Source organism: Pieris napi, chromosome 2, assembly GCF_905475465.1.
Source record: "Pieris napi chromosome 2, ilPieNapi1.2, whole genome shotgun sequence".
In the NCBI taxonomy this organism is placed as follows: domain Eukaryota; kingdom Metazoa; phylum Arthropoda; class Insecta; order Lepidoptera; family Pieridae; genus Pieris; species Pieris napi.
The window spans coordinates 5500745-5524133 of record NC_062235.1 but is presented as its reverse complement, the minus strand read 5'-3'; the positions used below and the strand labels follow the sequence as shown (position 1 = coordinate 5524133).

The window sequence follows — 23389 nt, the reverse complement described above, 5'->3', positions numbered from 1 at the left end:
ATATTTTATGAATATCCGTTAAGGATTCTGTTTCTGTTACGTCAAGCCAATGTTTGACGCATGCGGGTGTGTAAAGCCTCTATTGATTTGGGATATGCTCATGACAGACGGCTAAGCGAGAGAGTTGGTTTTAGGATGTTTAATTTCTGGCAACGAATGTGTGCCTTCTGTTTTTTTGGTTTTGCTTCTACAATCTTCACCTGCTCTTTTTAATCACTAAGTATCAATCTACGCTCTATATGAGTCAAAATATTTTGTAGGAGGCAGAATTTCAAGTATTTGATAGAAACTCTTAGCGAAAGTATCTTCAAAACAATTTGGAATTTCAAATCAAATTGAAAAACATTATTATAAAGGCAATTTAGTTTGAAAGTACGAGGTTTAAGATATGCTTTGGTTTGACTTAAATTTTCAAGCTTAAAGAAAATAAAAATTAATTTAAAATCTTCTAAAATGCAGGTGGAGTTAAAATGAGAATAATAAATGGTCCAGTAAATTTGACCTACGATATCTCCCTTATCGAATAATCATAAAAAATAGAAATATGTATGTGCAGAAAAATGTAAAAAAATATATAAACGATTTAAAACATCTTTAAGCGAGTAAAAGTAAAGGAGCAATTTTGTAATATTTTTAAAACTCAAAAATGCTACTAAATAATTACTAGTTTATTATTAATGGAAACGACAAAGCAATCTCTTTTATATCAAATTATGTGTTAACGCTGCAGAAAACTTTGTTACAAATTTTTTTTTTAATTCAATAATAACGAATCATTGGTTCCAAAATAATAGTAAATAATCCAGTCGATGCTTGTTCTACCACCAACGACCTGATATTTTGTAACCATTGTTCTGATATTATACAACAAAATTAATATGACAACAAATCTGGTGCCAAATTGCATTATTCCTGCAGAAAAAAATTAAATTTAACTACCCGTCGCTGCACATGCGTAAAACAGCGAGACAACATTAACAGCTTTTTTATTTTTGTACCTGATGTGGCACTTTATTTGCGAATGTACGAATGTGTACATGTGTAAAAGCTGTGTGTACTTGCGTACCTGTAAGTTGGAACAATATTTATGGAGGAAACTTCAAACTTACAGATACGTTGTTTGAGTGTCGTTTCATGCGATTTCGATCAGTTGATGAAAACGCGTGACAGATTGACACTAGTGTGATGCCTTAATGCCCAGAGGGGCTGTACCACCAACTGTCCAAACCTCGAAACCTTTTCTTAACAACGCATTAAGGATCATTCATGTGAAGTCTAGTTTTAAATACTATTGTTAAAAACGGATTCTGCCAAATTCATACTAAGTCAGAATTACATACTAATTACAACAAGTGTGACGTTGCCCAGAAATCGTCTGGCTTGGTAGAGTCCGTCACTAAAGTTCATCGACTTATGTGTGTCTAGCTCAAAGGAGATCTGACGGAGAGGTTGCGAGGTATATCAAAGACTGAAAGTCGGGTGTGTAAGGTTTTATAAGCAATTTTCGGAGCCTAAAGTATGTAAAGCATTGATAATGTTACAAATGTAACCTAAGGTGGCTTGGCTTGAGTTGTGCTTGTTTTGTAACCGCGGCCAAGTAGCTTTGTATTGTTGGACGACGCCTACATCAGCGTCAGGTATTTTTCAATAAAAAAAGTTATAAAAAATGTGTTTTGAACACAACAATTATGTGTTTTTATTTATTTACCACGTAATTAACCTTTCCTTGTAAAAAAAGAATTTCAAAAATAATAATCAAACAGATAATAGTAGTTTATGCAACTGTCATATAATAGAGGGTATTAAAACATGAGTGTAGTTTGACACCGTGACACTTGTAAGTTTTAACACCGAACCTTATGTTAAGTAAATTATTTCAATAAGCTAATCTCATTCTGTCATAGGGAATTTTCTAAGAGATTTCATAAGGAAAAAAACAGCTAATGAATATTGAATAGGTTTAATAAATAATTGAATATAGCTTTTGGTTCTTTTTAGGTTATTAACTTAATATAACACTACCATAGCCTAAATTTATCACATAAACCAAATTATATACAAAGATAAAAAATATGCCTATCTATATAGATGACAATAATATTATAGTCCCACTTCATGACTGTAGACTGAACGGATACAGTTAATTTATATGTATCATTGTAAAACGCAACAATTACTGTATGTATCCTTTAGAAATACAAATATAGTTTATACTATATAGGTTGTTAACACCATCTCTCAAAAACTATACATTTCTTATAGTTTTTTACAATTCCGAATGTTCCACATCCTTTACAAGATTTTCTCTATCATCCTAAACTCCAAAAATAAAAACTTATCAGTCAACTTATTATGATACAGTATACCCTTATAAACTAGAAACATTTTTTCATACTTGTTTTTCTTTACTAACTGCAAATAGAGATCATACGTGAAACTCAATCGTACATAGACAAATTGAGTAACAATCAGTAATATAACTTCAAGATTATTTGATTGGTGTTGATGGCTGAATGGACTTTCATAGACTATGATAATAATGACTTAATAAATATTAATTTAAATCCATCGACAACAGATTAGACATTCCTTATATGCCGCGTGTGCATCCTCTGTACACCTTGCATTGCATACTTTATTTCCTCCAAAAACGAGGTGGAATTATGTATTGTTGTTCCGCCAAGTATAATCCTTACGCCTGGGTTCGTCTGATTTAACTGATGCACGCAAAATGCCTCTTCATATGTTACTCCTCCCACAATGAAAACTATTACTTCTTGGGGTCTTCTGGTAATATCCTCTCCACCTACTGACGGGTAAAGATTTTCGCGAAGTTTTCCCTTGAGAAGATCTTCCAATGTGTCTTTTAGTAGGGGACTGTGTTGGGTGTAAATGTTTTCTACGCCACTTAGGCCCTACAATTTTAAAAGATATACACTAAATGATTTAATCTTCGTGTCTAAGTGGTTTAGGAAATGACACAACACATTTCTCAGTTTGATTTCCACCAAAAAATGATCAATGAAGTTGACACCGAAATACTCGCATACCACATACAAACCAAACAAAAAGTGACTTTAATTTATTAAATGAAAATAGAAAGTTCTAAAAAGATAATTCTCACCTTGAACAATCTCTTTGTAATCTTAGCTGCATCTTGCAATCCAAATAAATCACTTTGCCTTGAATGAGCCCCGCCATACTCCAATACAAGGACCGGCGCACGCGCAACTTCATCCCCACGAGATTTCAACGAATCCACCAGGGACGAGAGCGCGTTACTCGCATGTTTCTCGTATCGGAGAGCGTATAGTGCTACCAGTTTAACGAGGTCTTCTGTTCGGACTTTTTCGTTGTTGAAGAGGCCTTTTAAACGCTGGAATTAAAATAATATTTAAAAAATAACAATACAGTAACCCCTCCATGTAATTCGGATTAAGGAACGACGCGACGTGCCCCGGTTTTACAGCAAAACTTTTTTTTTTATATTTCAGAAATAAATATAGCGTAAGTAATAATAATGTAGGAGTGGTGAAATAAAATTTTGAAATCAGTCCAGTAGTTTTTGATTCAATTTACAAACATACCACATTTTCTATATTATTACATGGTTTGGTTTTTGATAAATATTTAGATAAGAACAATTTCTTATACTTTAAAATGTTCTCCTCTCTGGTATACATGTAATATATTAGGTTTAAAACCTTTAAAAAAAAATAATCGGACGCAGAAGCTTCAAAAATCCAAATGACCTAAAAGTATGTAGAATTTATTCACATAACTTAACGGATACGCATATGAATATTTTATTTTATTTTTGTATATTAACGTCATATTTGTACCTGCAAATGCTTTGCATGGTCAGTCTGACAGGCAAGCTCCTGCTCCAGTTCGGAGACTTGCAGCAACTCATGTCGCCCGACTGTACTTGACAGCTCTCCAACAACAGTCACATGTTTTGACACAGTTCCTGACATTTTCTGTAAATATCATTATAGTCTTAAGATGATTTTATAAAAGTTATGTCTGTCCTGTGACTGTGATCAATACAGTCGGTTTGTTTTCTTGAAGTTTGTAGCCGAACCAAATGCCAACTCATACATTAGTATACAAAATCCATGAAGATAACTTTTACATTTGACATATAAGTATGGAGTATATAGTGAGGTGCCTTAAACTTCTTTGAGATAGGGAAAATATTTATCAGTGAAACTATTAAAGATTTGACTGTAATAAGTTCTTTTTTTTTTCAAACATATATTGTTTTTCAGCTTTTTTTATGTAATAGGAGGCAAACGGGCAGGAGGCTCACCTGATGTTAAGTGATGTTATGGACAAACATCACTTAACATCAGGTTGCCAGAAGCTTTTAAAGTTACAAGAAAAACAATTACTTATCACTAACTTAAATAAAAGGACAATCTCATATGAGTTACCTTAAAAAGCGGGTAAGTCTCAACAAAGTTCTTCATATCTGCTATACTTTCAACCTTTTGATGGCTTTTTGCTTTCCTCTGGAACTCCTCCATAAGAGATTTGATTGTTTGTCCAATCTCACCAAAATTTGAATAGAGATTCTGCAAAAAATAACACTAAATGGTTAACTATGCACATATTTAAGTCTTTGATAAAAAAAATTCTTGTAAAAAAACTACTCTAGTAGTAGTAGACAGTGTAGAACTACAAATGATAAGTTATAAATAGATATAAATGGTCTTCAGGATAAACTACCTTAGCATAAAACTCATCCTGTTCTGCAGCTAGCACTACCTCTTTCAAGTCCTTGTGAACATCAGGAACATGTGCTAGGCTCACACGATTATTGTTAATAGTCAACAATTCGTGGACCATTGCTTGGTATGTCCACTGAAAGTAATCATGGTTATAGGTAAGCTTTAATATACAAATGAAAAAGCACCCTCAAAAAATACACAACATTTGTTATCTTTATTTATTTTTATGGATATACCAGTGTTAAATTTTTTATCTAGAATAATTTTTATAATAATCGTTTGTAGTATATGTGTATAAAAACACTTATGTCCCAATGCCTGATAATTCGTTCTTACCTGATGTAATAAAGGAGTAACTGGATCATCACGTCTGTCCAAAATTAGCAATTGTGGAGCTATGTCACTGTACGGTATATTACTGTCCATCAGAGCTGACTCTCTTCTTACTAACTCCTTAACCCTCTCCGCAAGCCGAGAGCAGGCTGTTGAACCAGATGCATATCGGATAACAGGTCGTTTTTTTAATGACAAGAATAAAGCAAGCAGGCCTTGAGAACACCGCTGGAGATGTTGTTGATTCCATGACTTACCTGAAATATTAAGCATGATTGGTAATAAAATAGTAGTTTTTATTGAGTCTTTAATTACCACATTTATTTATTTAATTTTATAATATTTATTTAAGTCTTTAGGGCCTTTTATAATCGGCTGGGAAAGTGAAAGCCAACTGGTGTGGTAGTAACTTATGATAAGCCTATCTATCCTAAAAAATATCATATAAGATGTTATAAATATAGAGAGAAAAACAGACCTCTAGCAGATTTAGATATAATTAGAGTTTTTTAAAAAAAAGTTTAATTAAATTATTATTGAGTTAACCAAACCCAATATGTGCCCTAAAACATATTTCTTACTGACATTTTAGTGAATGCTATTTTCTGACCTTACAATTTGTTTAACTATTAATGGATTGCATTTTATTGTAATAGTAATGTCAACAATTGTACCATGTAAGCATCCAACAATGTTGAAAGAGAAAAGGTGTCTATCAACAGCTAAGTAGTCAGCAAACACCTCTTGCACCTCCCTTACTGACTCTTGCTGATCACACTCTGCCAGAGTCTTCACATCAGACTTAGATATTACATTGCTAAAATCTACAAAAGTTATTAGATACCTCTTAATAATCTATGCACACACATATGTATATTACTTATCATTTTTTCATGAATTACATAAAATATATTAAATTGTAAAAACAGTAATTGTAGGAAATTTAAATAAGTCAGATTTGTGGATATTAGTTTTGACTAACTACTCTAATGATATTAGAAAATGCAATCGATATTTCATCTAATCTGACAATCATCTAATTAATTAAAAAATATGTAATATCATCATTATTTATCTCATTATATGAATGATTAGTAGATACTTACAAACATAGTAAACCCCATACTTAGGACACCTTAGTTCTCTACACAATAGAGCAAGATTTTCAGAAGTGGGCCTAATGAATACTATACACTTCATGTGTTTCAAGTTGTCCCATTTTGCCACACTGTCTATCCTCTCAAAAAGATACACTTCCTTCTGTAGGATTTCAGACTGGCTAAAGACCATGCTTACTATACTAGTCTACAACAAGGAATACAGTTATTATTGTTTCATAATAGATTGGTAAGCAATTTTAACAAAAAACATCAGATACCGATCGATTAAAATATGTTTTGTCCTCAGAAACAAAGATAAAAAAGAAATAAGAGATTTCATATTCTTACAGTTTCTTTATCCATAAGAATAACTTTCATCCCAGGACCACTCTCCTCTGTCATTTTAGTTATATACAACTTTACGGCTTGAATAACATTCATTTTGAATATCTATAGGTTTAGGCCACTCGTTTCAGTTCTTAATTTTAAATTTTTACAATAAAGTTTAGATACACACTAGATTAGGAGAAATTAAATTTAAATAATTTTGCAAACAAAACATTGAGTGAAACTGAATCTATATTTTTGAATATCTAAATGTCAACCTGGAATAGGGATGTCTACAAACAATAACAGTATAGTCGATGAGTATAGATAACTAATTGCACAAAAAAAATTGAGCGATATAGCGTAAAGTATTTGTTAAATCGATCAAGAACACAGTACAGCAGATACGTATCATGTATAACCGCAAAACACACTACTCTTAAGTCTTAACTTATAAAGACTGCTATGCTATAATTATAAATATATGACAGTGCTGTACGATAAAAAAAAAGGTTATTTCGGTTACATATTCTATAGGCGTTTGTTATCTTTGATGACGTGTGACACTTACGTTCGTAACCTTAGAATAAAGTTACATCACTAGTTATCTTTTAAAGGTCGGCCGGGTCGTGTGGATTTGCCGAATAAAAAACTAAAAATATTAAGTAATTCCATTAATATTTAATACTTATAGTGTAACGATGTTCTCACGTGTTTTGAAGCCTGTTGCCTCTGTGGCGGTTCAGAATGGCGCCAAGACCTTTTCTACTTCAGGCCAGGTAAAATTCACCATGAGTGGTTTTTCAGAAAAACCCTGAACATTAATATCTCATATTATCTTCACTTGTCAAGCATAATCATAATCATTAGATATAGTCACACTGTTCACAATACTTCTGAATTCCCAATTAATCATTATAACTTTTACAGAATAACTACAAAGTAGTTGTTGCTGGAGCAGCCGGTGGTATTGGCCAGCCTTTAGCATTATTGTTAAAGCAGAACCCCTTGGTTACTCGTCTAGCATGTTACGATATCGCGCCCGTGACTCCTGGAGTAGCGGCAGATCTCTCACACATGGACACTCCTGCCAAGGTCACAGGTCACAAGGGACCTGAGGAATTGGCATCTGCCATTGAAAGTGAGTAGTAGTTGTTACTTGTTAGTAGTTGTTTTCTAGGTTATGTTGGAGTTACATAACATCCTATATTTATGTCATTGTCAGCTATTTGTATTTTGTGGACTTAACACTTGTTAATGATCTCTAAAGCTGAAATAAGCCATATATATTAATTGAATATATTCTAAATTTGAAAGTATTCCTAAGTTATGCTAGAAGTTAGTATATCTGCGTGATACTATCCTTAGTAGTAATAATCATATCCTTATGATTTGGTAAAAATGATCGTTAACTTAGATTTTAATATTTATATACTATATTATTTCCTACCTCTGAGAGGTTTAGGTGTTATGTTTTGTTGAAACTTTATACATAGTTTCAATTACAATATGATAAGAATTTATTATAAGATATTAGATAGATATTAGAAGATATAAAAATTTATGATGTATAAGATGAATAAAAAATGTTACAAGCCAGCAATATTGTTTTTATGACCTATGAATATTAGTGTATCATACTATATATATGTAAAATTTGATAATAGTTGAATAATAATAATAAAAATATAACAATTTGTTTCAGATGCTGATGTTGTTGTAATCCCAGCGGGAGTTCCCCGTAAACCAGGCATGACCCGGGACGACCTTTTTAACACCAATGCTTCCATTGTTAGAGACCTCGCTCAGTGTGTTGCAGCCAAGGCACCTAAGGCCATGCTGGCTATCATCACAAATCCTGTCAACTCAATGGTGCCAATTGCTTCTGAGGTTTTAAAGAAGGTATTGGAAATTTAAATATTTCATACCCAGTATATGTATTTGACAACATGGTAGAAAATAAGGTTAAAATAAATACCTTATTTTCTACCATTTCATTAAAACATGAGCAATATAGGATATTTAAAAAAAAGTGTGTGAGTACAAAGCACACATGTCAGAAGTGAAACTTCTTTATCAAACAAATTTTTAACTCTTGTTCATATTTATACAAATCTAAAACTTTAGATTTCCGAGACTTAGGATAGGATAGAAAAGGAAGATATTTAAGGAATTTAATGTATTTAATTGTCATTAAAATATTAAGTGTCGAAAATTAATACAAATAAAAAATTTAATTTTTTAAATTTATTTCTTCGATAATAAAAACACGTGGCATTTTAATTTACAATTCGTCATTTGAGATTTCAATAACTTATTTTGCTTTAAATATAAAATACACACTAATATTTCATAGATTCTCTTTACTAAATTTTAATTTTAAAAATAGAATTTCTGTAAGGTAATTTACTGTTCTCACTGTCTCTCAATCGCTTTCTCCCTTTTCTTCGACAAAAACGCTGCACATCTTCGTGACGTCTTTTGAAAAAATTACCCTCGTGCGTCTAAAGAAGTTTCACCTCAAAAATCTTTTCTCCCATAAAAACATTCTGAACATAATAAGACTTTACTCAAAATTAAAATATCAAGATACAATTTACATTATGTAAAGTTAGTGTAGAAAACAGAATATCAAATTGTAATATTATTAGGCAGGTGTTTACGACCCGAAACGCGTGTTCGGAGTAACTACATTGGATGTGGTCCGTGCGGCCGCTTTCATCGGTGAAATCAATGGTGTGGACCCTCGGTCAGTCACTATCCCCGTTATTGGAGGTCACTCAGGTGTCACTATTATTCCCCTGCTCAGCCAGAGCCAACCCGCTGTCAAGCTCTCTGACCAGGGCAAGATTGAGGAGCTCACCAAGAGGATACAGGAGGCTGGTACTGAAGTAAGTTTATTATATCTTTAGTAAGAGTAATATAATTCAACATAAACTTGTCATGGTTATATTTGTGGTGAACAACAACATAAAAAAATATATATGATAAAATACTATTATGGCTCTAAAATATACTATTGGGCATTGTATTGCACCTTGATAATTTTCCAAAGTTGTGATTGGATTCTAAAGATCTATGAAGTTGAAGATGACGAAATATTGTACAGTTTACTCGATTGTTACTCAATTTAAGTACTACGCTAATTATAGCGTAGAAAAAAAGGCATTAGCCTTTTTTTTTAAATTTAAATATTACAATTACCTTTTCTAAATTAACTACTACCTTACATTTAAAATGCTTTTGTCCATATTTAAACGCATTTAAATAACTGCTGGCTTTTAATTAAGTTTATAATGAATATTTGTGCCTCAGGTGGTGAAGGCCAAGGCTGGCGGTGGTTCAGCAACTCTTTCGATGGCATACGCTGGTGCCAGACTGACCAACGCCCTACTAAGAGGATTGAACGTAAGTATATTGTCTTATGGTTTTTCTATACGTAAAAGATTATTTGAACGATTCTAATGCTTTAACCATTCAAGTAATTAATGGGGATAAATTCATTTGTGAGTCATACTTATTAAAATGCACCAAACATTTTGCATAGAATCTTATATGGGGCTATAGATTTCCAGCACATAAGTTACAGATCTCGCTTATGTGGGCAGGAAAGACTGCCTAAACACCAAAGGTCTTCTCAAAAATCAGAGTAAACTAAAATTACTATTTACAAATAACGGGAAATGCGTAATACGTGTATTGTTTTGAGCTATTTTCAAATCCGAACATTTTATCGTGTGTTTGATTAAGTATAAGTAGATATTTAAAGCCGTCCGTCGAAACTAATAACGTAATAGCAGTGTTTATCATTTTTGCTAGATGAAAAAAAATCATACCCTGTCTACTTAGTGAGCGTTCAAGTATTACGTATCAAATTTTGGGGGGGGGGGGGGTTCGTAAAACGTAACGATGCGGAGCGGGAATTGAATTACGCGTTATTGTTAATATTATTTTCGACTTTTCAGTACTTTACAGTTTACACCACATAATGGTAACTTTTAGGTAGGTATAAAGAGTCACTAGGTGGTTACGAAACGTTTTATTATACTTGGGTACAGAAAAACGTTACGGCGCGTTACATGGGGGGGGGGGGGTCAATAATCTCCAAAAATTGCGTGACTTAATACTTGAACGCTCCCTTATAGAATACAAATGCTAATTGAAATGTTTTTTTCAACAGGGTGAATCAAACGTTGTAGAATGCGCGTACGTTAAATCTGACTTAACAGAAGCGGCATACTTCGCTAACCCCGTACTTTTGGGCAAAAATGGACTTGAAAAGAACCTTGGATACGGAAAACTTAACGCGTACGAGCAGCAACTCCTTAAAGAAGCGATGCCAGAACTACTTAAGAACATTAAGACCGGAGAAGACTTCGCTAAGAAGTAAATTAGCTGACCAAAAGACCAGACCTCTCAATCTCCAGCAGATTAAATAATATAGACAAGTGTCAAATGTCAAGGTACTTTGACAGTTCTTGACAATAGATTGTAGCCTAAATAAATTTTAATTTAAGAGCAATTTTAAGATCAAAAACAGTATGTGCTGAATTGTAAATATTGAAAATCATAAAAGAAGTCTAGTATAAAATTGTACTTGATATTTCTGCAAATTTTATCTTGGGTTTTGGTCTGGTGTGTGTGAATGTGAATGCTCTGTATAAAATCAATCTAAATTGTTTTATATCCGCATTTCTAGTATTCTGGTTATGTTTATTTATTTGATATATCAGTTACATAGTGACTGCACATCTGTATATAGGCTGTTGGGTTCTGTGTTATATTCTGAATAAATGTTTTTAGTAATACTTTTGTTTATTTTACAAGTATCTGTAGTACCTAGACACTCTATTACCTGCTAATAGTTAAGACTTTAGTACATTGTACAGGTTGTTAACTATAACGGCGCTTCCTAGACTCTGTGCTGCCACTTTTAATTTAGAATCGACAAACGACAAATGTCAACTTTTAACAGACGCGAAATTATACTTGACACAGGTACACACTTCTCTTTCGTATGATTAGTGCAGTTATAATCCATACTAAATAACTACACTCTACAGTGTGTGTTAATTTGTAAAATTGTAATTAAACTCAAGAAGGTTAACTCTTATCTTTTTGGTATCTTTGTCTTATCTATGTATTTAGTTTGTGCATGCCGTTCGAGACCTTTCATTTATTTTAAATAATATTTTATACTTAAATGACGAAATTATACATTAGGGTCCGGAAAAAAATATACTATACTTTAATGTAAAAAAATATAATTAGGGATATGCTATCATAAATAAATACAATATGAATATTTAGTAACAAAATATTTCATTATTAACTTTATTGTCGTCTATGAAGTTAAAGAAGCGAATATGTCACATAATTTTTTATACACTTTAATATGCGATTCATTTTCGTAAAATTCAATATAAATCTCCATCATTAGAAGCACAAGATATGCAGAAAAAACTGTCACCCCAGTCCACGTACGATTTTTTGGATTGCTGCAACTCACTCGAGGACTTGTCTCCATATTGAATAAACAATTATTGCTGTACCTTGTTGCGTTGTTGGCTAAATATCAAAATTTATTTTAATCTTCCGCCGTAATATGTAATTGTAGCACTATAGATTCTAAACTTATTGAAAACGTTTGATAAATCTTATCAAAATTATGACAAATCATTTTATTCAATTTGCGAGATAAGACTATTCGGAGGAGCCGGTTTATAATAACGTTTAAAAAATTTCATCCCATCTGGAAATAATCAGAGTTAGTTACCATGTAATTTTTTTATTATTTCGCTGCAATTTTTTTACCTTTTCTTGCGAAATGATTCTAAACTTCTAGATATTAGATTTGTACATTGTCTCGTATGAAGATAAATAAAAGCAAGAAACATAAAATTAAAGTCTATTTATTATAAATTTAGTATGGAATGAGGTGGGCTGATCCAGACGATCTATTGCTTGGTGGCGACTTCGTGAAGTTTGGTCTGCACCTGCTCGGCTTGCTTCACTAAGTCGTCGTAGGCTTTCTTGATTTGAGGCTCAAGCTTCTTGTTGGTCTCCTCCATATTCGCAGCTACTTCACGGGCCAACTTCTGAGTCTCAGTGAGGGCATTCTGCACTGCACCTTGTAGTCTCTCGCGTAAGGCAGTTGCTTGTTGTTCAACCTCAGGGTGCGATTTGCGGAGCTCCTCTACATTGCGCTCGATGTTGGTGCGGGATTTTTCCAAAGCTTCTTTCGCCTTGCCGTTGGCGTCAGAAAGCTGAAACACGAAGTAAGGAACTAAATAAGCAGTGCGTTAACGCGTTACATTGTTATCAGTCAGTCAATGTTAATGCCATGTCCGCAAATATTATCAAAGTTTTCGTCATCCTTGACCTCGGGGTACAGATAATAATTTCTAAGATAAAAAGAGATATAGTTACTCACCGCGTTCTGCAGCGTGGCGGAGAATTCTGAGAGCTGTTTCAGCATGGAGTCTGAACCGTCCTTTAGAGCCTTGTTGACTTCCTGTGTGTTCTTGGAGTTAATCAATGAGTTGAGTTGCTCACTGAAAGTCTTGCCGAATTCCTCTGCATGCTTTTGAATATCTTTCAGAGGTGAGTCAGCTTCACGACGTACCATACCAGCGGACGCCGTTGCCTGAGTAGAAAACACATTACTTAACTACGCTCAATGATTTCGATATTATTAGATATGTTTGAATATTTATTTTATTTTAATAATATGTTACTTTAAAAGAACAAACAGTTACACTGGACATGGTAATTACATCGGAAAGTAAAACACTAAAATATCAAAGCTATAAAGGACTTGACTTACCAAGACGACGCAGACGAAGAGAAGAGCGATCTTGTGAGCCATTTTGTAATTGTTTGTCCCACGAAGGTCCGAAATAATATGGAGAGTTCCCGCTTTGACGGTGGTATATAAGTTGTGCTGTGGGGTACGAGGGGAGGGGGACGGCGATAGCGCAGTGACCAGGGAAAACTTTCCTGAACAGAGTGCCCTATGCCCTGTGTAAACTCGCTGGTAATTAGGTAATCACCCTTGCTGTTGTTTGTTTGTACCGCACTTCGTCCCTCTCAGGCCACCGTCCTCTGCCTACGAGTTGTGGACTCGTTTGGGCCTAGAAAAGGTTATATTTTTGCGTTCCGTGTTAATATTTAGTATAAAATGTAATTATCTAAATAACTTGAAATTAAAGGTGCAATTTATCTCTGCTCGCGTACTTCATATAATGAAAACAACTTCCCACTTATATTTTACCAAATTTATAGTGTAGTTATAATATTATTTAGTAGTAGTATTATGATATTATTATCACATAAGGATTAAATTTAATTAATTATTCTTCTGTATTTCATACAAGAAAAGACAGAACATCTGCTGTTACCCTTCATCTTAATATTACCGCTATTCGTTAGTAACCGATTGAAGGCCGATTTTCATTATCTTAGTGTTTAGGAGAGTGCTTTAGGATAGTACTTTAGTTGAAACATGTAAACGCTACTTGCTTTAGTAAACGCTACGCTAAAGAACTTGCCTTTCAAGTTGTACTAAAGCACTCTCCTAAACACTAAGATAATGTAAATCGGCCTTAAGACATACAGTCGACTTTAGTGTTTTTTACATTCTATGTTCTATGTGTTATGTTTGAAATCACTGTTAAATGTATGTAATTGTACAAAGTATTAAATATTTTATTCAGAACATTGACAATGGAAGTATTACAATATTATTATGGTTACGTCTATCATTATTATCGCCACAGCTCACACGCAAACCTTTTACTATAAATAAAATATATTTGTCAGAATAAGAAGTGATTACCAACGTTATTTATTCCATTTAATAAATATAAAATAGCTATTTAACGCAATTTTTTTATTGAAATTGGTATTTTAAATGCTTGTATAACTTTTTATTATATTGAAAAATATCTTTATCTGTTCACCCTTATGTAAAAAATAAGTATAAAACAAGTATAAAAAAGCCTTGAATCTTTATATACAATCTTTTTATGCTCTTTCTAAAACAGAATTTACAGAACAGCATTTCCGACATTCATCTCTTCGATTTTTAATGAAGTCCTGATTTTTTACTGCTAGATTATATGTATTCATTTTATTATATTTAATATAATATTATCAAATTTAACAGAATCTAACTAAAATAAAAGTCGGTAATTTAATATAAGTATCGTATTTATCTTTCATGATTCATATGTACGGTTATCTGACATATTTTTGTAATTAAGTATTTTAACGACTTAAAAATCATAACATTTTGGCAGCCCGATATAAAAATAATATCCGTTAAGAGTTATCCCTAACTTGACAACCAATTTGTTCCAAAGGAAATTATGAATGATTACGTCTTCAATGAATTATTTCCTTTTAGCATGGATGTTGGAATTGGAAATGTTCAAAATTAAAAAATAGTAAGAATCTTTGAACTAAACTGTATTTAATTTAGAGTCGGTTTGATTTTAAAAGCATAATATAGTTGGATTAAAAAAAAATAATTACTTCCAATCCATTATTTTTTCTTAGATTTCTTAGAAGCTATTATTTATCTCACTTACAAGTTTACACTTGAACCAGAAAGGTTATATAGGTCCACTACGCAACCGTTACTCTTTATAATTGGATATACACATTTTATATCTAATATTTATTTATTTCAACTTTATAACCTTATACAAAAACGTACATTTAAAAAAAAAATTAAAAAGCAGATTACTTAAGTTATACGGCAACGGGCGGCCTTATCGTTAACAAGCGATTTCTTCTTTCTAATACTATGTTGTTGTTATTTTTTCACATATATATACTCGTAAGTAAGCCTCCAGTAATTTCGTTGTGTACAAAAGTTTGATATACCTTTTTATACTGGTCCTAAAACCTAAGCTATAAAAATGTTTTATTTGAATCTCCTCTAATTGCCCCATTATTTCGGAGTATAATGTGATCGATTTATATCGAAACAACAACTAAAATATTAACATAGGTATAAAAGGCGAATCAGTGAAAAAAATACAGCTTTGGCCCATCCTTCACTGGAAAATAAAAGCCTAATATCGATTTGTTGTTTGTTCTCGCTCGTTAATTTTTGAGGTTTCTGGACGTAAACAGCTGCGCTACCGGAACTACGATAGTTAATTAGTAATTGTTGATTACTGTCGCTAATTGTTGTTTACTCGTATTAACAACCATTTGGCCTTATCTGGCCCTGCCCTTGCTTGTCCCCTGTGCCCCAGTTGCACATACTTTGTATCTTCTAAAATCATACTCAATGTCAAGGTCTCTTCTTAATGGTTTAAGTGTAAAGCCCGAATGGCCTGAAGGGGTATACACAGTTGATGGGTAATGAGACACTATATACTGTGTAAATTGTTATTAAATTCAGTAATAATAGTAAGTCTACTCCATGGACTGGTAATTTATTTATTTTTATGTATAGTAAACATTGAACGAAATGTTTACATTTTCAAAAGTTTTAATGTACACTAAAATTGGAACTAATTGGGGTAACTCTACCAATCGAATGTCATCCTTAGTTTATAATAAATTTTATCCAGAGGTGCTAAAATCTTTTATGACTTCAGAATTTTGCATCTGTTTCATTGACCGTTTTTATTAAAAGGCAACTTAACTACGACTTTTTTGTCTAACGCGAATCGATTTTTGAGTTTAAGATATGACGGTCTCGCCACTGGATTATATTCTTTCGCTCTATTAATTAAATGCGCATATAGAAAAAAATAATTTAGTGATGCTTTGGGTGCGCACGACGTCACCATTCTTAGCTTACGTTCCTAGTAGTTGAACTTGAATTAAGTAATAATAAACAAATAATTATTATTTTTTTCAGAGATCCGTGGAACGGAGTCCAATTTATTAGAATTAATTTATTACATCTTTATGTAAAAATTAATTAATTTTCTTTGGCTCGAAAAATACGTTTTTAATTCGAAAGTAACAATGTCTGTTATTTTATTTTTTATATATACAAAGCCAATATCAAAGGTCGAAAGAATCGTGCGAGTTATCAGCTACTAACATACATAATATAACTACAATCATCACCAGCGTTTAATGGACACAAAGTTAAATGAAATGTTTTGTACCTGTAAGAAGCCGACTGAAGCTGTTCTTTGTTCGCTGATAGATCTGGTGCGTTCCCTTACACCAGTTACAGTAGGTCTGACGAGTAAGAACAACAGATGTAGAATACCACTGGATGGCCAGTGAGCAGTGAGATCATTTGTATCATAAATGGTTCGAGGACATGACTTATTGTATTCGAGTTCAATAAGTTATTCATATCACAATGAGCTGTTGCGTCTAATTTTGTCATAATAACTTTATAAGCTACTATATATAGAAGTAGTTGATTCACGACCTAGGAATTCGTACCAGATTAATAGTCGATATTTTTTATTAACTAATATTGAGTGTAAAAAACTCGATTAGGTTCGGTAGGTATAGGTAGACGTTAAGGATAACCTAACGTAACCGTCATTGCAAGTCTGTATAAAATAAATCAGTGGTGCTACAACCTCTTTAGGTCTGGCCTAAAGGCCGCAGATTTCTCAATCATGATCATTTTTAAATCTAATAGGCAAGTAGGTGATCAGCCTCCAGTCACCGTTCGAGCAAATGTTAAATGCGCACATAGAAAGAAAGTCCATTGATGCACAGCCGGGGTCGAACCTACGACCTCAGGTATGAGAGTAGTATGCTGAAGCCACTAGGCCAACACTGCTCACACAGTCTGAATACATTACTTTGAATTTTGTGCGTTTCACCAAATTATATATTAAAGTAACACGACGCCATCTTTATGTTTCAGGCCATTTCGTTTAAATAATTGTACATTCAAGAGGGACAGTAACACTTAACCGCATCTTCGCCAAATTCTAAAAGACAGAGTGCTGATAGTGTCTGTTTTTTTTTTCAGTTTATATTGATAACTTTGAAGCTATCACAGAACAAAAATAAAACAATTGTTATCGTAGTTACAGAACATGGATTTTGTAATGTTAAAGAACATGAATTTAAATACATTTCAATTACTATAATGAAAAAGCATACGAATTTTTAACCCATACTGTATTCTTAATAATAATTATTTAATATAATATATGTATAAATTTAATTATGGGTTTGATTAGTATGTGCACCACGTTACCATAGCTAATCATATATTGTTTGTTGTCATTGTGTTTTGCGGTTAATTTATGTACCGAAATGTTGTTGACTACGAACTTATTTCATTGTACATAATTATTACACGGGAATATATGTGATATCCGCGATAAAACCTCTTAGGTTCATCTGAGGTCATAAGTTCACTGCCGTTAGCTAAATGTAAATTAAAGGAAAGTAAACAAAAAATAAACAATATCTAACAAAGAGGTTCCTACACTCTATATATAGACAAACTATACCTGTGTGATGAACACTACGGTATACAATTTCATTGTGTGTGGTTATTGGTCATTTAGTTGTATTGACAATGAGTGCTTACTCAGCAATGACCTCGCCACAGTTCTTGCCATTGTAACTTATCAATGGGTCATTTCGATGTTTCTCGCAATCAATCTGTACCAAATATAGTCTGTTATTCTATATGATCGCTATAGCAATGAAAATTTCATGGAAATAGTCAAATATAAAATTAATGAGGAAGATAATTAAAAAAAATATCTTCAAGTTTATTTACTGATTAAATGTATGCAAAGACAATTAGTAAATAGGTAGACTAATTAGTTAATTACTTTTATAGTACTTATTTGTTGTTTGCTTATAAAATATTTATAGAACGAACCATACAAGTTAGTTGAACACGGAGCACATATACTATGTCTATGGTGATTTCACATTGCTTTATAGGCATAGAGGTGATCAGCGCCGATAATCAATAAGTCACAATAGCGATAGCGATTTCAATGTTGCGACATCAGCGCTACTAAGGAGGGAAATACATGAAAATTAACATCAACACGTTATAGAGTAGTAGTGCTGCATTGTGCTTTCAAACCCGCAACAATTATTGCTTAATTTAATTTAACCTCTTAACTAACCGCGTTACAACAACTTTCTAACATATTATTTAAGGTCAGGCCACCCCTAATTTAGTATGGGAAAGGCACAAATCTGCATCTGTAAACAGATTAAAATTGAAGGTTTTAAGGCAAGTTGATCGGTCTTGTATGCCTCCTATAGGGAATTATTATTTCGCGGGGCATAGAACCCAAAAGGGTTAAACTGTAGACACCATGTGCTTTACTAAACTACGTTGGCAGGCTGCTTAGCATACTAATAACAAAATAAGAAGTAAAGAAGAAATAACCAAATCCTATTTTTGTTAAAGAATTCTAATTGAGTACTTTAGACCTAAATTACTATGGAAATAGAATAAGTCATAATATACGTATATAAGATTAGACGGCGTAATTTTAGATATATTGTATACAGTTAGAATTAACACTGCTTAGCGTCAGGAAGTAAGGTGAAAAAACAAGACATGTTTAAAGAGCTCTTACTTATATTTGATCGCATACTTATTGTGTTAGCCTCTATTTTGATCTGAATTTTATGCCAGGCGCTCGAAAACTGCCAACGTGCGATACTAGTAATTATTTATATTATCGCAATATTACTCCAAAACATTTTGTTTTTATTTTATTTACATGGATGGTAAAATTACATTGTACATAAAAGTATTCATGATAGAGAAATAAATAAAAAAATTGTATGGAGTGAAAATTCTATTTTCTGGCAAAAGCTAACGTCGAGCTATCTTTGCTATTTTATTTTTACTAGGCGTTTTTGATTTTTAAATCGTGTATTTTCAGATGTTGTTGCAACTTTGAATGTACAAAACAAAATAATATCAATCATTATATTAACTTCTACATACAGTGCACTCATTCCATATTTTTTTAAGTCTGTTTAAATCTTACTTTCGTGAAACGTAACATTTAAATGTAAATAATAAAAACATATCATATAGTCAAGTTTGTTTTTTTCTAATGAATATAATTGTGTTGGACTTAGGAGTGAAAAACAAAAGAAGAATCGATCTGAACTTCTAACTTTGAAGAATAAAAAGCAGAGGCCACGTATTTCCAAGTCATTAAAAGTTTTTTAATAATTTTTAAAGGGGTAGTAAATGAGAACTCGAAATTTAAACTATAAAAATACATTTAATAACTAGAGTTGAATATTATGTATGAATAGATTAAGCGTATGAGGCGGATAGGCGCGGAGCGACGGGGTCACCGATTGGGAGGCAGGAATCCTAATGCAGAAAGCGCCGCAGTTGCACTGGCAGCTAGCGGCTCCCGCCAACGCCACAGGGCTGTATCCCGCACTGGCTGTGCACGCAAATCGGCACACGTCTTACTAAGCGCCGTGACGCAGTCGGCGCGGTAGTGCTGCAGACGCGCGTGTCGCGTCTCTAGCGCATATGAGCTGCAGGCACCTCCTAGGCAAGCCAAAGGAAAGTGATTGTGCAGTGCCAGCACGCGGTCCGTCTCGTGAAACGCTTTGACGTACTGGCCCGGTTTGGTAAAGTTGCGAGTGCGGTACACGTGCTGCAGCATGTGCAGGTAACGCGGAACACCCTCTTCCCAAGCGTGTTCATGTTGCAATGAATCAAGGAAATATAGGTTAGACGCATGGTATGAAGTGCGCGGCGGCTTTCCCGAAGCGGGTGTTGACAATGGTAGAATACGCCGCATTAACGCTCCCCAGTCGCCGTCTTCCAGCGGCACTATCACTTCGTCAATGTCAAGCAGTGCCAACCAGCGGTATTGGTACATATGGCGGTACAAGCAGTCGTTGTACGGTATCAGCTCCATCTGTCGCTTATGTGTCGTTTTCTTTTTGAGATACATGTGCTGCAAGCCTGGCAAGTTGGGTTGTCCACCAGGCAGAGTTATAGGCGTCACTTCCACGACGCCGAGATCCTGATAGTAATCCAAAACTTTTGTGATGTTTGGGTGAACCTGGAGCTCGTAGAAGAAAATCTTGTGCGCACCGAGCAGGCGCACCATCTCTATCCACTCAACGAGCCTGACCGAGAGATCCTCATGTAAGAAATCCAGCCCTTTCACGCAGACTGCAAAATCTTTACGTTCAGCCGGCGTTGGAGGTCGGTCGTTGTGTACGCGCAAATTGTTAGTTGCGCGGTCGCAGGGGTTGGCCACCAGTGAAACGGAGGCCGGTACGAGGTGACGCACGTCAGCGGGAAGCACGCAGGCCATCAGGTAAGGCTGCAGCACGCCGTCACGGTAATTGCCCCATTTACTATTCCACACATACTTGTACTCGAGGTTTCGCACCACCACGGGCGCCTCGCGCTCCTCGAACCAGAGCTGGCAGTGCGTGGCGAGCGTCGGTTTAATGCGATCGTGAACAGCTAGGACGCGCACGGCGGGTCCGATTCGTGAGGCATTTCGGGCATCCATGTACGCGCCATACAGATGGAATACCTCACCCTTTGCGCGCAAAGTCTGCCAATAAGTGTTATGGAACTCGATGTCGTATATAGAGGGGAAGGGCGCACAGTCCTTTTTCTTGTAGAATTTGTTCTTGTCGTCCTTGTGCTTGTGCCAATAGGAAAGCGGTAGCGACGGCAGGCGGCGCTCCGCATCGGCACGCAGCTCTTCTTCTGTGAGAACTCGCGTGTCCGTAGCCGGGAGAGCGGGGGCAAGGGAGGATGGAGGAGCGGACGTGGAGGCGGTGGGCTCGCTCTGTAGCAGGAGGCGTGCAGGTCGCGCGGGTCTGCTTCCAGTAGCCGGCGTCTGCAGCCGCGGGGCAAGCATGAGCGCGGCGAGCGCGCACCACGCGAGCAGCACGGCGGCGCACCGCGCTCGCCACCGACCGCCCGCACCCGCCGCACACCACCCGCGCATGCCCTGCAATGAAAAACGCAAGTCTTTAATTTAGTTGCTCACTGATGCCGAAGCAGATTACCTATTTAAAAACCTTTGTAAAAGTTGTATTTAAGACGTGCGTACGGGTCAATGTCTGTGGGACTGCTAGTAGTAATATAATATCTATATCATAATAAAAATAATAATCGTAGTATGTAATTATAAAATTGCGAGCATTGAAGATCGATGAGGCACAAAATTACCAAACTTATTTGCTGTTCTTAGAGAAGAAGCAATGTAGGCAGATAAACTCACGTAAAGATAATACTTTAAAAAAATTATAATGGTAATTTTTTAATAAATAATATTATTAAGTGATATTGGTTAAATTAATGCTTTTTCTAAATATGCAGTGTTACGATTATTATTGAATTTTGGTGTAATACAATAGAATAGTGCCTGCATTTTAACATGCAATATTTTTTTAAATGTGTGTATAAAAAAAACCTGATTGGTTTGAAAAATAAAGAGATTTAATGGAAAATAAGGGTTGACTATTAAACTATAAGTACTAGTCTATATTATATCTACAATACAATAAAATATGAATCCATAAAATTACATGATTTCTGAAGTTAGTATCAATCCGAGTATCGAAAATTCATATTTCTTGAGCTCATCATCAGTGCGAGACCATAACGTGTACAGCAGAAATTGGCACTGTGCGCGTCGTCACTCTACCGCAGAATTTATTTAAAACGAAGAAAACTTACAACATAGCTTTTAAACTAGAAGACTTCATAATTAAGCTTATTACCGCTACTTTGACATAAACTGACAATAGCATAATAGTGTGATCGTGATATTAGGTACTAATTTATATTGTTATTTACGAAACAGTATTTATATGTTATCATAGCCCGCCCACAGCATATATAACTTAAATTATAACATCTTATAGACATTCCTATGCATGAATAATTGAGCAATCCTCGGCAATTTAGCCAATAAGTTTTTTTGTAACTTTAATTGGTGATATTTTAAATTCACGTGGATAAAATTGCCAATTTACGAGTCCAATATTGTTTTTTGTTCATTACTAGATCTATTTTTATCCTTTATGATTGTCAGCTTACACGATCGGCCTTTGAGTCCCATAGAATACAAAGTAATTTTGAATCCCTATAAGCACAACTATAATCAATTAAACGGCATTCTTCAGGTAGGTATGAGAATAGTTAAGGCATTTTTAATTAAAATATTTATTGTAATTACCGATAAATATCTGACGATGGATCGCTTTGAGCAGTTTATTTAGAAGATCAAGCTTTTATATTCATCATCTGATAAGTGGCGTGAAGGAATTTTAATCGATAGACCGCAGAGCTCGCTAAGCCGGTTTCACGTATTATTTTCATAGGGTAACTTAGGTAATATAATTTTAGATAATAAAACAGGATAATGTATATATCTATTAAAGTTTTATATTAATGTAAAGAATATTGATGTTTTATATCTAAAATATCCTATCTGATGATCTTTGTGTCTTGGAGCCTCACGGCTCACCCCTCCTATTACGTATGTATATATATATAGGTAGGGTAGAGCGGGGCTAGTTGAGCATAGGGGCAAGTTGGGCAATCGAAATATCTCGGAAACTATTCAACTTACGCGGGAGTAGCAAATAGCGAAAAGAAGAAGTCGTAGGAGGGGTAATCATCGCACTATAGCTAGTGGCAGCTCGACGAGTGAGTGAAGTGTCACGGCGTTTTGTTTATTTTGTGACCAAAAAGTAAAAACATTGTTTATCGCAAGTTTTCGTCTGTCTTTGTCTAATGTTCTCTGTTTTCAATCAGGCCAGTGTTACTCTTCCAGAAGATTATTGTATTTTTGATTTGTAAATAGGATTTGGGTCTAATTCTAGGCATTTTTTTACAATCCCACTTTTCTTTTAAAATTCCGGGTTGGGGTAAGTTGAGCAACTATAGCTCAACTAACTCCA

General features: G+C 34.3%; 4 protein-coding genes across 4 annotated transcripts in view; 1 reads left to right on the top strand and 3 right to left on the bottom strand.

Moving 5' to 3' along the window:
- Positions 1-2200: 2200 nt before the first annotated feature.
- LOC125057806 (vacuolar protein sorting-associated protein 45) lies at positions 2201-6761 on the bottom strand. The gene is made up of 9 exons (XM_047661711.1): positions 6515-6761; positions 6173-6371; positions 5741-5890; positions 5070-5323; positions 4732-4866; positions 4437-4577; positions 3843-3980; positions 3125-3376; positions 2201-2915 (listed from the first exon to the last, which is right to left on the bottom strand). The coding sequence occupies exons 1-9, from the start codon at positions 6605-6607 to the stop codon at positions 2580-2582; spliced, it is 1698 nt and encodes a 565-aa protein (XP_047517667.1). The 5' UTR covers positions 6608-6761; the 3' UTR covers positions 2201-2579.
- A 342-nt stretch (positions 6762-7103) lies between these two features.
- Positions 7104-11301, top strand: LOC125057814 (malate dehydrogenase, mitochondrial). Its single transcript, XM_047661725.1, has 6 exons — positions 7104-7272; positions 7424-7634; positions 8199-8395; positions 9145-9384; positions 9809-9901; positions 10674-11301. Exons 1-6 carry the CDS (start codon positions 7195-7197, stop codon positions 10881-10883), a joined length of 1029 nt encoding a protein of 342 aa, XP_047517681.1. The 5' UTR covers positions 7104-7194; the 3' UTR covers positions 10884-11301.
- Positions 11302-12389: 1088 nt separating this feature from the next.
- On the bottom strand, positions 12390-13476 carry LOC125057821 (apolipophorin-3-like). Its single transcript, XM_047661737.1, has 3 exons — positions 13320-13476; positions 12927-13139; positions 12390-12759 (listed from the first exon to the last, which is right to left on the bottom strand). The coding sequence occupies exons 1-3, from the start codon at positions 13359-13361 to the stop codon at positions 12451-12453; spliced, it is 564 nt and encodes a 187-aa protein (XP_047517693.1). The 5' UTR covers positions 13362-13476; the 3' UTR covers positions 12390-12450.
- A 6217-nt stretch (positions 13477-19693) lies between these two features.
- LOC125059085 overlaps positions 19694-23389 on the bottom strand; it is a 31182-nt gene continuing 27486 nt past the window's right edge. The window contains exon 2 of the mRNA XM_047663289.1: positions 19694-21429. Within this exon, the coding sequence (XP_047519245.1) occupies positions 19786-21426 (1641 nt within the window). The 5' untranslated portion in view covers positions 21427-21429 and the 3' untranslated portion in view covers positions 19694-19785. The remainder of the gene's footprint in view (positions 21430-23389) is intronic.